The 14,823-nt window shown below is 47.7% G+C and overlaps 6 protein-coding genes across 6 annotated transcripts; 3 read left to right on the top strand and 3 right to left on the bottom strand.

Moving 5' to 3' along the window:
- Window positions 1–687: 687 nt before the first annotated feature.
- On the bottom strand, window positions 688–2,058 carry GGS22DRAFT_163381 (cytochrome c-like domain-containing protein). The gene is made up of 4 exons (XM_047961351.1): window positions 1,785–2,058; window positions 1,212–1,402; window positions 1,059–1,153; window positions 688–1,002 (listed from the first exon to the last, which is right to left on the bottom strand). Exons 1-4 carry the CDS (start codon window positions 1,798–1,800, stop codon window positions 978–980), a joined length of 327 nt encoding a protein of 108 aa, XP_047819133.1. The 5' UTR covers window positions 1,801–2,058; the 3' UTR covers window positions 688–977.
- Window positions 2,059–2,528: 470 nt separating this feature from the next.
- GGS22DRAFT_142042 (uncharacterized protein) lies at window positions 2,529–3,845 on the top strand. The gene is made up of 2 exons (XM_047958752.1): window positions 2,529–3,319; window positions 3,376–3,845. Exons 1-2 carry the CDS (start codon window positions 2,690–2,692, stop codon window positions 3,751–3,753), a joined length of 1,008 nt encoding a protein of 335 aa, XP_047819134.1. The 5' UTR covers window positions 2,529–2,689; the 3' UTR covers window positions 3,754–3,845.
- A 39-nt stretch (window positions 3,846–3,884) lies between these two features.
- Window positions 3,885–5,369, bottom strand: GGS22DRAFT_142045 (ribosomal protein S5 domain 2-type protein). The gene is made up of 2 exons (XM_047958753.1): window positions 4,668–5,369; window positions 3,885–4,579 (listed from the first exon to the last, which is right to left on the bottom strand). Exons 1-2 carry the CDS (start codon window positions 5,187–5,189, stop codon window positions 3,938–3,940), a joined length of 1,164 nt encoding a protein of 387 aa, XP_047819135.1. The 5' UTR covers window positions 5,190–5,369; the 3' UTR covers window positions 3,885–3,937.
- Window positions 5,370–6,164: 795 nt separating this feature from the next.
- On the top strand, window positions 6,165–7,771 carry GGS22DRAFT_163385 (NAD(P)-binding protein). The gene is made up of 5 exons (XM_047961352.1): window positions 6,165–6,626; window positions 6,740–7,042; window positions 7,128–7,311; window positions 7,388–7,431; window positions 7,497–7,771. Exons 1-5 carry the CDS (start codon window positions 6,217–6,219, stop codon window positions 7,615–7,617), a joined length of 1,062 nt encoding a protein of 353 aa, XP_047819136.1. The 5' UTR covers window positions 6,165–6,216; the 3' UTR covers window positions 7,618–7,771.
- A 25-nt stretch (window positions 7,772–7,796) lies between these two features.
- On the bottom strand, window positions 7,797–10,764 carry GGS22DRAFT_163392 (arginine-tRNA-protein transferase). The gene is made up of 4 exons (XM_047961353.1): window positions 10,364–10,764; window positions 9,649–9,696; window positions 8,683–9,406; window positions 7,797–8,515 (listed from the first exon to the last, which is right to left on the bottom strand). The coding sequence occupies exons 1-4, from the start codon at window positions 10,407–10,409 to the stop codon at window positions 7,996–7,998; spliced, it is 1,338 nt and encodes a 445-aa protein (XP_047819137.1). The 5' UTR covers window positions 10,410–10,764; the 3' UTR covers window positions 7,797–7,995.
- A 3,136-nt stretch (window positions 10,765–13,900) lies between these two features.
- GGS22DRAFT_188596 (NUDIX hydrolase domain-like protein) lies at window positions 13,901–14,495 on the top strand (the record flags this gene model as incomplete). Its single annotated transcript, XM_047964738.1, has 2 exons — window positions 13,901–13,961; window positions 14,068–14,495. 2 exons carry the CDS (start codon window positions 13,901–13,903, stop codon window positions 14,493–14,495), a joined length of 489 nt encoding a protein of 162 aa, XP_047819138.1.
- Between the last annotated feature and the right edge of the window lie 328 nt (window positions 14,496–14,823).

Genomic DNA, 14,823 nt, shown 5'->3' on the forward strand with positions numbered 1-14,823 from the left:
CCCAGCGGTTGAACCACATAAAGCACATGCTCAACAAACTTCCGAGGATCTAAAAATAGTTATAGAGATATTGATATTCCGATTCCAACGCCAGATGTGTTGTATGAATACTCGCTTCATTGGTCAATGAATACCTATAAATGAGATTTGTCTATACCATACAGTAAAATATCGACTCAAAGTCAAAGTTTTTTTTTTTTTAAAAAAAAAAAAAAATCCGAATAACAATCTCGAATAGCCTTAAACAAGGTTATTATCACCGCTCATTCGAGTATGCTTACACCGCATATTATCTGCACGGAATTCCTCGGGTGTGATTGGTTGAAATTGCTCATGCTTTTCCATAAGGGGCATGGTTCTGGTTCTACGTGAATTGTGATTGGCTCTGTTTGGGTGAGTATATCATTGTTTGCCATCTCGAATCCTGCCACTGCCTGTGACAATTCACCCTTTATTCTATGTTGAACACTTCTCCTTGGGCATACATTGTCTTTTATACCTGTCTACATCGCCCATCCCCTTTTTATTCGTCGCTAAGAATCAATAGAACTGATCTACCGGTACGGTGGTGGAGTGGGTCTCTAGGAGGCAATAAGAGCTCATTTTCATCTTGGCTCTGAAATACGCCCTTACGTTATCACTGTCAACTACGTCATCGGTACATGCACATAGTCAGACCGCGAAGTATTTCCAGGTAACAAACCACCATTAGTAACAGTAGAGTCATGGAACATGCGCACTATTTTCAATCCCTTGCAACACATTATATTCAATCCAAGCCTCCACACGAAAGCCTGAACTCCTAGTACTCCGACCAGGTGAATGCTGCCTTGAAAGAAGAGGAGATGGGTATGTGTTCGCACCGCGACGGGTGGAAGTGAAGAAAAACGGTCTAGTAGTCTGTCTATAAGTACAACTGGCCGGTCCTGTCTATGCAATCATGATTGTAATGGTACACGTCTGTCTCGTAACTTCGTCTATGCCGTAGACTCCTTCAAGAATCTGTAATTACAATTAGTAAAGAGGCTCCTGACTTTCTCGAGAGATCTGTAACTCACGTAATAAGATCATTCCTGTCCTTGTCCTTCTTGAGACCACCGAAGGCCATCTTGGTACCTGGGATGTATTTCTTGGGGTTCTCTAGGTAGTCGAACTAATAAGAAAGTTAGCAAAGCTGCCCGAAGGGTCAGTCGTCTTCAGAAGCTACATACCAAAGTCTTGTCGTCCCAGGTAATACCCTTCTGCTTGTTGGCATCTGTGTAGGCGTAACCCTCGACCTGACCGGTCTTACGACCGAAGAGACCGTGTAGCGCAGGGCCGACCTTGTTGCCCTCGCCTTCCTTCAGGGTGTGGCATTGAGCGCATCGGGTCTTGAAGAGGTTGGCACCCTTCTTGGAGTCACCTGATTAAATAAACATGTTAGCTAAGGTACTCCTAGCGTAATAATAAGTGCCCAGGATCTCTCATGAGGTCTTAAACACCAGAAAACCACTCCACGTCAACGCCTGATGCTTTGCGCCCCTAGAATCGTTGTGCGACTGCGTTACAGGCAAGCCGATGTAGCTCCGTAAATAGCGCACGCCGCTGCAACTTTCCTAGGCATCAGATCGGAGGCTACAAATAAACCCGGAACGAGTTCTTGATATGAAATATCTGAGAATATTCTACCCCTCAGAGACATATCGTAGTCGTGCAGGTAGCGGTGGTGGTTCAATGGCTCGAAAACGGTGACGTGTTGACTCTCACAGGACGAAATCAAGGAATATGCAAGAAGCTAGACCTACCAGCAGCGAGGGGCATTTTGTCGGTAGATTTATGAAAAACTGAGAAGACGGATAGAGAATATTAATGATTAGGCGCGGCGAGTAAACGCAGGTATGCTGTCGCAAGGAGAACGAGAGTTATTCGTCTAAGTAAAATGCACTGAGGTTTGTATGAGGGCAAGAAAAGGAAAAAGAGAAAAAATCGGCGCAAGTGTTTTGGGAAATTTTAAGGCGATGAGCTCAGCGTCAGGGCATTTCGGCAAGGGTAGTACGGAAATTCTAGCCACAATGTGGCTCGTGACGAGCAGTTTCCGACCAATAGGGTTGAAGTAGAAGTAATACGTTCCCGGGGAAAGCCGGTTTTACTGACGCTTGGACGAATATTCCACTATTCTTTCCTTTCTTCTAGGCTCTACGTACCCACTAAGTCCACTAAACAGCTCACTAAACGATATAGTGGGGCGGCGATGCGGACGGGAGGAATTTCGGAGTCACAAGTCTAGAAAACTTACGAAAATTTTCGAGGAAACTGACTCCAGAATAACGCGTTTGCTCCCAGCAGCTACCACCTGGCAATTAGCCAATAAACCTTATCTTCCATGAGAATCCATGCTAACCTTAAGGTCCTAGGCCGTTCTGGGTAATTCAAACGGCTACCACCGACTCCCGACCATTTGGATCGGGAAGGAAAGAGACTTCACCGGATTGGATCGTAAGAGATGAGCGATACGAATTTGAATTTCAAAGTTCATGCAAAACGCGCTCAAATCTGTAGTGTATTTACATTGAGATATAGAGACGCGCCTGCGTCTTAATGGTCAATTGATACATAAGTTGGACTTGCTACTCACTCTTTAGTAGTGAACTCTTTCCCTGAAGCTTCAATTTATTTTACCCCGCGTTGAAACAAATTTTAGATTCTCACGATGGCTTCAAAAACGTCATATATCCCGCGATATCTGTTGCCTCAATACGGCGCATTATGGCGGACCGCCGCACGTTCTAATGCTTTTACAAGACCCCTGAACGCAGAACTTGGGCAGGTATTAGTGCGCTACGCATCTAAGACGGCCGCACCAAAAGGAGCTCCCAAAGCTATCTCCTCCAAACCGAGCGCTGCCAAAGCCGCAAAGAATTCCGCGCCGACAAAACAGCCCCCAAGAACCCCACCTACCAAGATTCAACCAGTAACTCCCAAGACACCCACATCTAAAGCGGCACCTACCTCGGAGCCGACTCCGGTAGCTTCCGCACCTAAACCGGTCTCAAAACTCGCACCCGCCCGGGAGATCCCCGTTCCCACGAAGCAGCCGGTCATAACTTCAAAGCCCGTAGATCCCTCAAAGCCCATCGTACTCGAGAAACCCGAAAAGTTTAATCCCCCGTCCCACGGAACACGGCTCCCGCGTTCAATGCCGAAGCATTATGGCGGGGGATTGTCCGAAGCAGAGTTCCAAGCTCAAACTGCGAAGACATATCCAGGTCTACCACCACCGCCGAATACATGGTCGCATTGGTTCCTGAATAGTCGGGGTATCCATCTATTCATCACCCTGGTACATTATATACACAGCCCCTTAAAATCATCAATCTTGATCTAACCGATTACTAGGGCACACTAACCTCTCTCGCTGTATACACCTTCATGGCGAACTTCAACGCCAAGTCACCGTTCGCCGACCTGATCCCGCCAATCTCTGAGTTCCCGCGGCATCCATTCCAGTACATAGGAGTGGTTATCGACGTCATGCGCATGCACGAGGAGCACGAGGCCGCCACGACAACCGAGAAGCGGAGGATGCGGGTCGACGACGTGGCCAAGCGGGCCGAGTACCGCAAAGCGCACGGCATGGAGGTGACGCAGGGGTTCTTCAGCAATGACAAACCAGCCCCTGAGCCGGAGCCGGTCCCAGTCGTCGAACCGGAAGCCGCTCCGACTGCCGAGTCCTCACCGGATGGGAAGCGCAAGAAGTGGCTCGGGATATTCTAAAATAGTACGCAACATACGAGGTAGTGCGAAAGAAAAAGAAAGGATAATAGAAAGGAAGCAATCGCCGCTACTCAATTAGCGTACGGTCTCCCTATAGGTGGATGAATCTCTGCTCAGCTCCGGGACAAGGCACAACCTTGCTTTGGTATTGCACTAATAACTTCATGGTATCGTAATTGCGAATCTACCCCAGATCGACGGCATCTAGACCCTCTAGGACCTCGTCCGCAACACCCCCTTTTTCCAATACCTTCTGCACCATAGCTCCTAGAACAGCCACCTTAGCCCCTCCCCTCGGCGCCTTCCACACGCCCTCTACGTTATCCGTCTCTGCCGTCCTGGCACCCGGATCCTTCGTCGTTCCCCCGCCTTGACCCCACGCTGCCGCGTTCACCGCGTTCGGCACTCCAGGCGCTGTTAGCCTCGAGGGCGGATCTATCGTCCGTACGGAGAGCAGGCGTAACTGTCTACTACTCCCCGCCTCCCCATCCACATCCATCGCCCCCTGCGACTCGTCCACAGGACCCAGCCTCTCGCCAACAGAAACAGCGAGCGCGGAGTCCGCGACCGCGAGCTCTTCTTTCGACGGGTCGAATATGATGTTGTCGCCCACAGCCATGACTAACAACGTGATGGGCGGACGCGAGCTGAGAACGCCCGTTTTTCGCGGGTAGATGAACTGCGAGGCGGCCCAGTCGTCGTCGAACATCGGGTCCTCGTCCGCCTCGGATTTTAACCGCGGCAGACGGGTCGCGAGGAGGGCGAGGTGTGTGGTTAGGCTTAGGAGGGGGAGGGGGTAGGATAGAGGTGGGGATATGAGGATTATCTGTGGTGTTAAGATGTATATATTAGCTTCAGTCCGAATATATCAAAGAACTGTTTAAATGTGTGAAATATGGGGGTGTAGAGCTTACATCGATGTACAACTTCCAGTGAAACCGCCGGTTGATGCGCAGCTTCTTCGTGAACTCGCCGTCGGCCAGGAGCGCCTCGCTCAGCATCGTGGCGAGGAACACCGTGCTGCTGTCGTCGTCCCGGTACCCCGGGATCTCAACCGTGATCTCAACCCAGTCGTTCGAGCCCCCGCCTACCGCGCTTCCCTCGTTCTTGCCATTTTCTCCCTCTTCTCCCTCGTCGGCCTCCCCTCCTTTCTGCTTCCGCCGCAGCTCCTTGTTCTCGTAGAAGTAGTCTAAATACGAGACCCGCGCGCGCTTCTCTACCTCCGCTTTCACACCCACGATCGCCTCCGTGCCGTCTGCGAAACAGATTCGCGCGCTGCCGTTTGCGCCGGGTAGCACCCCGGTTTCGGCTGTTAGCGGTCGGAATTGCGTTGCTGTGCGCCCGTCTGGACGGACTGGGGGGGTGAGGCGCAGGGTGCTGTGCAGGTAGGCGAGTTCGGCGGGGGAGAGGAGGAGGTGTTGTGTTGTTGAGGACATGGTTGTGAGGGAGGATGGTGGTCCCGGATTGGGTGCCCGAGGGATCGGGTCGGTTTGGTGGATATATCACGTCTTTGAAAATCAATCCGAGCTTTTGAAAATTGTTCCACCAGCTGTTTATCAGCTTTGATGTATTGGATTTTGGTCGCGAGGCTGAGGTGGGAGATTTTTGAACTGGGGTCTGGGTTGGTAGATGATTGGCTTAAGCTTGTGGTGGGGCATTTTTATTTTTGAGAGATCGACGAGGCTTGTGATAATGGTTATCGATAGTGTATCAAAAAGGGATATGATTTTATGCGATATTCTCTTTGCAAGATATCCTTATATTGTGCAAACTAGCTGAATTTCAATTCTCATTTACCCCCTAATTTGTGGTTTACAGGACACTACGAAGTATAGTATCCCTCTGTTCACCCATTCATCGAGACTATTATAAATCTCTATAGGATCCATTAAGACTTCTTTAGTGTATAATAAGACTGACGATAAATAGACTAGGGGATCTCAGAAACGAATTATCACGGGGCACCATAGCACCGATTATATCCTACGAGGACGTACGGCTATAGACATTGCCAGAAAGTTCTCGGATTTGATAATTCCAGTTCTCGCTTCACAAGGAATCACTAGCTCTATCCTTTCATTTCAGTCCACTTAACTGTATAATTCTCTTGTAATAATCAAGTACCTAAGCAAGACACATGGAAATTTACCAGGTTACCTAAATATATTTGCAGTGTTGATATCAAGGCATTCCACGCCTGTAAAGACATCTCTTTAAGGTCAATAGCGGAGTATATCGATATAAAAGATTCGTTACCAGGTGATGAAGTTACCTAGTACTACAAAATAGCCTCATCGGAGCCATTTTGTACCTGTTGCGACGCCAATCGAGATGCTGTGTAACGTCCGGGTGCTACGTCACCCGATAGTCATTTGTCTATCCCCTCAACTAGAATCTCAAAACAAATATCATTCTGGTACGTATACGTCCTTAAAGTTCATACATCGACATCCCTTATAAAACATGGCCTTTGCAATACAAAAACTTCTCGCTCAGGTCTACATGAAATGGTTCCACATCCCCCTCCCGCCACCGGATTCCTTCAAGGATCAGTCCGTCCTCGTAACGGGCGGGACGGCCGGACTAGGTCTTGCCGCCGCAGTACACTTCGTCAATTTAGGCGCCACCGATGTCATAATTACGAGTCGTGATTCAGCCCGGTCTCAAGCCGCCATTGCGACTATCGAGCGAGATACGAAAGGCCGAAGTAAAGGCCGAGTTCGAGTTATGGATCTTGATATGAGCCGGTACGCCTCGGTTGTAACCTTTGCGGAGGAAGCCCGGAAGATTAGACAAGGAAAGGGTGGCATCGATACCGTTGTGTTGAACGCGGGCCTTTCTACTATAGCTCCCACGCTCAGTGAGGAAGGTTGGTAAGACTTCCTAGATTCAACTCTTCGTCATTTTGGATCGCATAAGGGTATACTATACAACAATATGTGATAGATAGAGTTATGTTAGGTAGCTAACTGGTGGAAATATCCAGGGACCTAAACATCCAAGTTAACACCCTGAGCACTATACTCCTAGCTCTGCTCCTGCTCCCCTGGTTGAGAGCGGAGCGCGCCAACCGCTCGGCGCCGGCACATTTGGCTGTGGTGGGTTCAGGACGGCATCTAGAGCCGAATATCCAAGAGTGGAAGAAATGGACATCTGAAACTGGCCCCTTAGAGCACTTCAGCAAACCAGACAATTGGCCTGGAGCGAGCACGATGTACGCGACTACCAAGCTGATGGCTCAGTATGCGGTTAACGAACTAGTTAAAATGGCATTGGGGTCAAGCGGACGGTGAATACTTACTCCTTTATACAACCCCTATCTTCTAAGTTTCCCCTTTTTAATATAATAGTTACACTTACGAATACTATGTCAGCCCTAAGGTCGTAGTAAACACCATGTGCCCTGGATTCGTGGCATCGGATTTATCCAGAGACTTAAAGCAGCTAGGGATAGTTGTCAGTCTCATAGTCACTATATTCACGGTTATATTCGGTAAGTCGCCGTCTAACGGCGCGAGGACATACGTGGCAGCGTGTTTGACAAAGGAGAGCGAGCATGTAAGTTTTCCATCCAGCAAGATATTCGCCATAAATTATAGCCCTAGCTTAGTTGGTTGACAAGACAATCTACCAGGGGAGATTTCTCAAGTTCTACGGATCCGATGCCGACTACCAAGAGTAAGTTACTTCACACTTAATATCGAACCTGTCATAATAGTTTACACAGCTGACCTATAGCCTAGGACTGCAGATACTGTTATAACCGGCGAAGATGGAAGGGACATGCAGGCTTTAGTTTGGTCAGAGATGAAGACTGAATTTGTTGCGAAGGTTCCTGAGGTGAGAGAAATCTTAAAGTCGTAAGGATGAAGTTTCGAAGAAACATTGCCTGTTAGATACCTATACATGAACGATTATTACTCGAAAGGCCGTTAAGGGTATAATATGTCGGATAAAAATACTAATATCTAATATGTACCTAGGTAGGTAAGCTGTTACTGAGTGGCTATTTATTAAGCATTGTTGTCTTTAATATGTGTTCCTGGAAAGACTCGTAATCCCATTCCACATCATCGCTATAGCTACAGTACGAAGCGATCAGATGCGTAAAGCTCATTATGCTAGTCTCGCTATTTACAATCGCTTGGGTACTATAATGCTCGATAGTAATACCAAATATCACCTATGTCTTATGACCATATCCCCTTCGTATTTACCCGACACAGTTTTGTGATCTTATTCTCATGATTTCTTGAAGTCCAAACAGATATCATGTACGAGCCCTGGACCAACCGCTGCTACTAGTTCTGCAACCAGAGCCTTAGCCGATCCCTCACTGCTAATGCTTTCGTTATGCCAATCAAATAGATCGCCCGCATAACAGTAACCCCGATTAACACGCACCACAACATGATCCAAGTCCACTTGTTTCATATCTTCAATTGGGGGGATACCGGGCATGTTGCTGTTGAACAGCGGCTTGTCCTCGTCGCTATCGGAACCGTCCTCGGTGATTATTTCCCCCTCCCCTTCCCCGACCTCTAATTGCATAGCCTCTTCGTCAGTGGTAGAGTCGGTCTTAGTGATTCCTTCTTCGGCGCTTTGGAAATGGAGGAGACCGTGGTCGTCGAACTTTTTGATAATGTCACCAGTAAGTCCTACCCACCCTAGAGTGTCTGGGTCGAGAATTTGTTGGGGTGAGAAGTCGATCTTGTACCTCATCTTCGGGCATGTGTGGATATAAAAACCAGGGTACCACCACCTATTCTTGGTTAATATATGTCACTTAGCTCAAAGGTTCTGTAATAGAATCCTCGTGACAAGTTATGACGGCTCGCGTAAATGGACTCGTAAATGCGTGCTTAATCTCCAGAGGATATAGTACAACATAATAGGGGGTCAAGGGAGATGATTTTCTTGAGCACATACCGGTAGCCTCCCTCCATCGCCAGCGCGATTTCTCGTAGAGCCCCAAGCTTCCCGGGGCTAAATTTGTGAATAGATTCATGATATAAGAAGTATACTGTGCTGACACAGTCTGGAAGAAGATCCAAAACCCCTATCGCTACTAACTTACCGTCGATTCGGTAGCATTGATGAAATGAGCCGAGCTGGCGTTCTCGGCCATCTGGCGCTGTATATTTCTCTTGCTTTATTGGAGAGGAGCAGAGAAATCTCTTAAACCCTTCCCGAGAGATAGACGGCAGAGACTCCCGATGAATAACTTTCTGATAATTTTCGAAGACGAGAAATTTCTCTTCGGTAAAGTCGTCTGCCTCTAAGGTTACAGTGAAGGTGTGAGATGGCGCGGGCGGTTCTTTCAGCAACGACCTCTCAGCTTCGTGGATTCTCTCCACTAAATCAAACTCGGTGTCCCGCTTCCGAGCCTGCTCGCGTGACTTCGGATATAAGCGAGCAGCCTCTTTGGCGTAGACATCGCCTATAATGTACCTGTTGAAGCGATTGACAGCCTGCCGTTGATCTTTCGTCGGCCGGAAAGGGCCACAATCAAGGCGAATCGTATAATGCGGGCAGCAAGCGTCCCGTTGATTTGGTCGATAGAGGAGCGATCCGGAGCGCCTCCAACATCGATCCACCAGAGCCTGGTAGCTTGCTGGACTCATAGACGTCGCACGTGCATAATAGGAGTGGCCTGGAAGGCACAAGTAAGTTAAACATCGCTCAAATCACAGTTGCAAAGTCCAGCATGTGCTTGGACAGGAACATTCTTGTAAGACGCTACACAAAGCAAAATATGCGACTGATGACACAGCAATAACTGGATAATTTACCTGAACCACCGGAGCATCAGTGGTTAGGTGGGTTCGCAAACGAGGACATAAGATCGTGAAGAAATACTAGCATGGTCGATATGACGCATCCTCTGAGACTGACCGAGACCCTTGCGGCGGCAGTAACCGCAACTAGATGATTTTCTATAGCCTAGAAAGGATTAGTTTCCGAACATCTACACTTCTATATCGTGAGTTGTCAACTATGGTCTTCCAGCTGAGCTGAGTAAGAGGCAGTTGACCGAGAACGAATCTAGGGGTCATTGTCGATCACTTGATCATGTCTGCAGTCAACGCCTGATCTGGAAAAGGGGCAAGAAAGGAGCATTTCGGAGCACCACGGGAGCGGAAGGCTTGCGATGTTAAATCGTTGCTCCCGGGTGAGAACGAATCTGAGGTGACACGCGATGGCACGTCGGCTAAGTAAGAAACGGTGATTGCACGGCTGGCAAAGTTCGCGCAAGGTAACAAGATTTGCTTTTGGCAGGCTGTGGCTGAATGCTTGGTATTTAATGGTTGCTTGGCATGGGTACCTTTAGTCGCCCTCAGTCGCCTTCAGTCGGAGATGTTGTCGCTTTCACCTAGGTGCCTTACCGGAGCCGTGCGGCGGTTTTTCGAAGACGCCAGTGGGCTGGTAGTGGCGCGCCAACGAACATGACGGAGTGTAGTATTCCCCATAAAACCATATGCAAACTAGCTGACCAACGATAAGGTCGCAATGGCGCACGGGTCCGAATGGTTGGTTGAGAAGGAGTGAGAGAGCTCGAGCGGCTTGGGGTACTTTGTGTAGATAGACTTAAGGCGAAGTTCCAACTCACCAATTGGCGATATATACAAAAATGCATCTTCAAGGGGGGCCTGCATCCTTCAGTAACGCACTCTGTGGTGGCTAGGCTAGGCTAGATTTTTAGATGGCTGAAATGGCTGGATGGTCAGACAGAGCGGTACTGCGTCCTGGGTATGTAGCGTAGACGGTGCTTTGGATTGGACCGGGATTGGAAGAGTCGGTGTCGAGTCAGACGACGGAGGAACGAGTACAGTGCCCGCTATCGTAGGTAGGCTGGTAGGTATATTCTAATATTATAGGGGATCTGCTTTTATGGCTTGCAAAAGGTTGCCGTGGCATGGATGACCTGCATATTGCTTTTGTGGTTGTCCAAGTTTAGGGTTGAGATATCGGAATAGAGGAGGCGAAAATGGAAGATAGCAATGGAACTTGATATTCGAAGTTCTGTCCTGTCGGTGCCAGGTACTACCCAAGTGTGGGTATTTATTCTTTTAGATCAATCATATAGAAGGGTGGAAAGATGAAAGGTTAAAGATACCTAACGTCACTACATCAAACAGGTGTTAGCTGCAAGTACCTACATACATACGCGTTACCTTATTAGATCGAACTTTCCCACGGTAACAGCATCAACCATCAAGTCACTGCTACCTGCCTAGGTAAATTCTGGATTAAAGGCTGCATGGTATAATGCAGGAGCTATGACGAATTATACAACCCAATTCGGTTTCCCGCTTGTGCCTCCGACTCCTGCTGTCATGTAAATATCATCAAAATATGTCAATGTGAGATTGGTCGAGTGATACGCGGGAACAAGGCAAGCTGCAACAACCCAGTATACGAATAGAAAGCCTACCTAACCTACCTAGTACCTAAGTGTCAGAGTCTAGGTACAGTTACAGTTACCAAAGCCGGAGGATTTATGTACATATGGGCGCATGTAGGTACTATCACGTAGTCTCAGACAGATGGGATGAGGGATCTCCGTTAAGTCCAGATACTACGTCACCGACCCGGGTTGGTTCTGTCACGCTGATGGAGTTACTTCTCAACACTTTTATTTTTTTGCTTCCAATTCATAGTGTTAGCTGTTATCGAGTTAATGGTCTTGTCTTCGCCAATTATAACATGATAAAATAGTAGTACCTACTAGGTAGTTGGCATGCATGTCGGTGTCCCCATTCTATACTGAGGTAGCAAGTATAGCAAGATGTAGGAAGATTTTCCTCGTTGATGTGGCTTCTAGTTATATTCAATTGGGGAAATCGGGGATCGACGGTAGGATGCAGACGAGGGGCAGATCCGATTCAAAGCCATAATTAGTTTTATATGCCGACCAATGCTAGGTACAAAGGTAACAAGAATGAGCGCCTCTGAATAAATGTAACACTGTCGTGGGTAAGCTTAACGGTAACCAACATTTTTGTGTAATACTGTATTACTTGAAGGTAGAGGTAGCGTTTGATTAAGAAAGTATAATTGAGTCTCTTGTAAGTACACGCATATGTACATTTGAAACTTGAGACCTGAGGGTATAGCTATAGGTACCTGTTATAGGTATCTATAGCTTACAATTAATAAGGTTGAACTTGCCCATTGTAGTCTCCTATTCTTCCCAATATCTTCTCATGTTTATTTAACGTAAATACATGAATAACAACCTATCATTAGCTACATATAATTAAGGTATACGCGTGGGGTTTGGAAGGGGCATCGAGTATAATTCATCAATCATGTTAAACATTTGCAATTGCTGCATGCAGGTAGCGGGGGTGCGGCAAGCCTATCTGGGTTCTTCCATTCCAATTCGAGAAGAAAAAATTTTCCTTTCTCTATTTTTTCTCCTCCACTCTCGTGCTTCATATTATCATCTTTATCTCCTTTTCTTTCAACAAATCCCCTACCCAGCGCGGGCATTTCGTTAGCTTCGGCCCTGGGACCCGTAGCCAAAAGTTACTGAGCTTTGGCCCTAGCTTTAGCATTGGCACATGGTCGCTCAGGTGGTCTTTGCAGCACCTAATGCCTAGAAATATAGGCGGTACAGAATACTCAATAATGGATCATGCTGGCAGAACTGGCCGACTGACTTCAAAACATCCCGCGTATGATCTATACCGAGCTATACATGTACATCAATCGTCAACCCAAAACACGAAACACAAAACACTCTGGGCATCTGGGCATGGTTAGCATGGCTTAAGATGGTTAAACTAAGTAGGGTAGGTTACCTTAAGCTGTCTTAGCAACATCGAAAGCTGTGTATGTATGGCTTGCCTTACCTTCCAGTCTTTGTCTTGTCTTGCCTTACCTCACCTGGCATTAGATTCGAAGCTACATGTAGGTTACATATCAAATGAGATATGTACCTACCTTGGACATGTGGGTGTGCGGCGTACGTGCTAGCACGGTACAGATTTAGGGATTTTAGGAGGTAGGGACCGGTAGGGACTGGTAAGTATGGGATGTATCCAGGTACCTTTTAGGTAGTCTGGGTCCTGCATCTTACAACCTTACTAAAAAGTAATCGTACCTACCGCACCTACCTAGCTCATGCCTTCGCCCTGGTCCGCGGCTCCTCGCTCATTTTCTTAGACTGGGGGCTCCTTTTTTTTCTCCCTTCTAAAAAAGAGGAAGCACTATAAAAACCAACTCTGCCTGCTTTTCCTTGTCGTGCCCCTCCATTTTATTACAGTTATGGCACGAGACTTGCAACGGACGTGCTGGTCCAGCCAGAGCAGCAGCCTTTATTACAGCCTTTATCCTCACTCGTTAGTGGCTTATTCTCAACGTCAACATCGTCTTGGACACCTTACTTCACCTACGCCTACACTTACACATCAAATTCCCCTTCGTCAGACAAGGAATTGTTCGTTACCTACTTGACCGCTTGCTTCCTTGTCTGTTTGTCTACTAGGTACTCCCCACAAAAAAAATTCCGCTGCAGAATTAGAAAGAAGTCGGCGTATGCGACGAGTTCGTCCTACCCTTCCGCTCCTTTGACTGCCTGCAAAAAAAGTCCCCGGATCTGCCGCGCCTCCTTTCCACGCTTCCGTAACGTCTTCGACCCTGCGAGGATAACCCCGAGGTCACACGTGGGTCCGAAAGTGCCTCTGTGTTTATGTGGAAGTACAACTCTGCCAATACCGCTCATTCCCTTTTCTTGTTGGTTATTAGGGCCGGGTTTCCCTGGATACTACAATACCAGACAAATACAATATTTGTGTGCATTTAAGCTCTAACCTGGGAAGAAGCAAGCCCTTGTAGAAAGAGCTAAGTAAGACGGGAAAAGCTTGACTATTTTACACACAACGCCAACATCACGAGAAACACGATCATCACACCGCCGCTAATTAACAACATCGACTAATCCTCAGACTATTCACGACCATGCAGCTCAACATTCGTCGGTAAATCGCCTTTAGTTCCAGCTCCATCTGGCCGGCGCCCTCTACCCAGGATATCCACCGCACCCAATTATATCGGCCCTCCGCCTCTATCTCCGTCTTAAACTACTTCCTAGGTAGAATCGGAACATCCACGCCATTTCTGTTCCTCTATGTTTTCCAAAATGGCGTCCGGCTCGTCAAATAATCGCACAATGGAGTCTCGTACTGGTAGAAGCAAACAACGTAAGTTTTGTCACACGCTTCTTGGCCGATTTGTCTTGATTTGTTCTTGTGGCGCGACAGTTCTGAACCGCCTACCCCGTAGACCAACTGACCCTTAAATTCCTAGGCTATAACGCAAAAGGCGAACGACTAGTGGCCGGGGTTGTGCCGCTCACCGAGGACAGGTTATACGTCTTGCTCATCCAATCGACTAGGAGAAAAGGTTGGGTTATTCCCAAGGGAGGTTGGGAATCGGACGAAGAGTGTACGGAGGCTGCCGAACGCGAAGCTTGGGAAGAAGCCGGGATAGTTATCCGTATCGACTATGACCTCGGCGAAGTTGTTGACTCGCGGCCACCTAAAAAGCTATCCAAGGATGCGCCTAAAGCATTATACCGCTTTTATGAAGCCACTGTCCTCACAGAGGAAAGTAACTGGCCCGAGAAGCATAAGAGGGAACGTCAGTGGTTCACGTATTCCCAAGCGAAGGAGGCTCTCTCCGATCGGCCAGAGCTTTTACAGGCTCTCGAGCTATCTACCATGCATCGAACCTAATAGTCTAAGTACATAAACGAACCGTATTCACGAAAAGCTCGATTTGCCTTCCCTCGACGTTCTTCGTCTTGCGATACGGGTCAGCACTTACCTTTCTCTTCCTAATCGATTCATTCGATCCCAGTCCTTTCTGGGGAAACTGCATAGACTAGGGTCTTGGAGTTGTCGGTATCTCCCCTCGAGATATTCATTTTCCATTACGGAGCATTACAGCATTATCTCCAGCACCCATTATTTCTAACCTACTTACGGAGAAGAATCCAGGTCGAGGTGACGAACATTGGTATTGCCAATATCACATTCCTCCCTGCTCTTCGCTATTACTCTA

Source organism: Annulohypoxylon maeteangense (assembly GCF_022496945.1).
Source record: "Annulohypoxylon maeteangense strain CBS 123835 unplaced genomic scaffold GGS22scaffold_8, whole genome shotgun sequence".
Classification (NCBI taxonomy): domain Eukaryota; kingdom Fungi; phylum Ascomycota; class Sordariomycetes; order Xylariales; family Hypoxylaceae; genus Annulohypoxylon; species Annulohypoxylon maeteangense.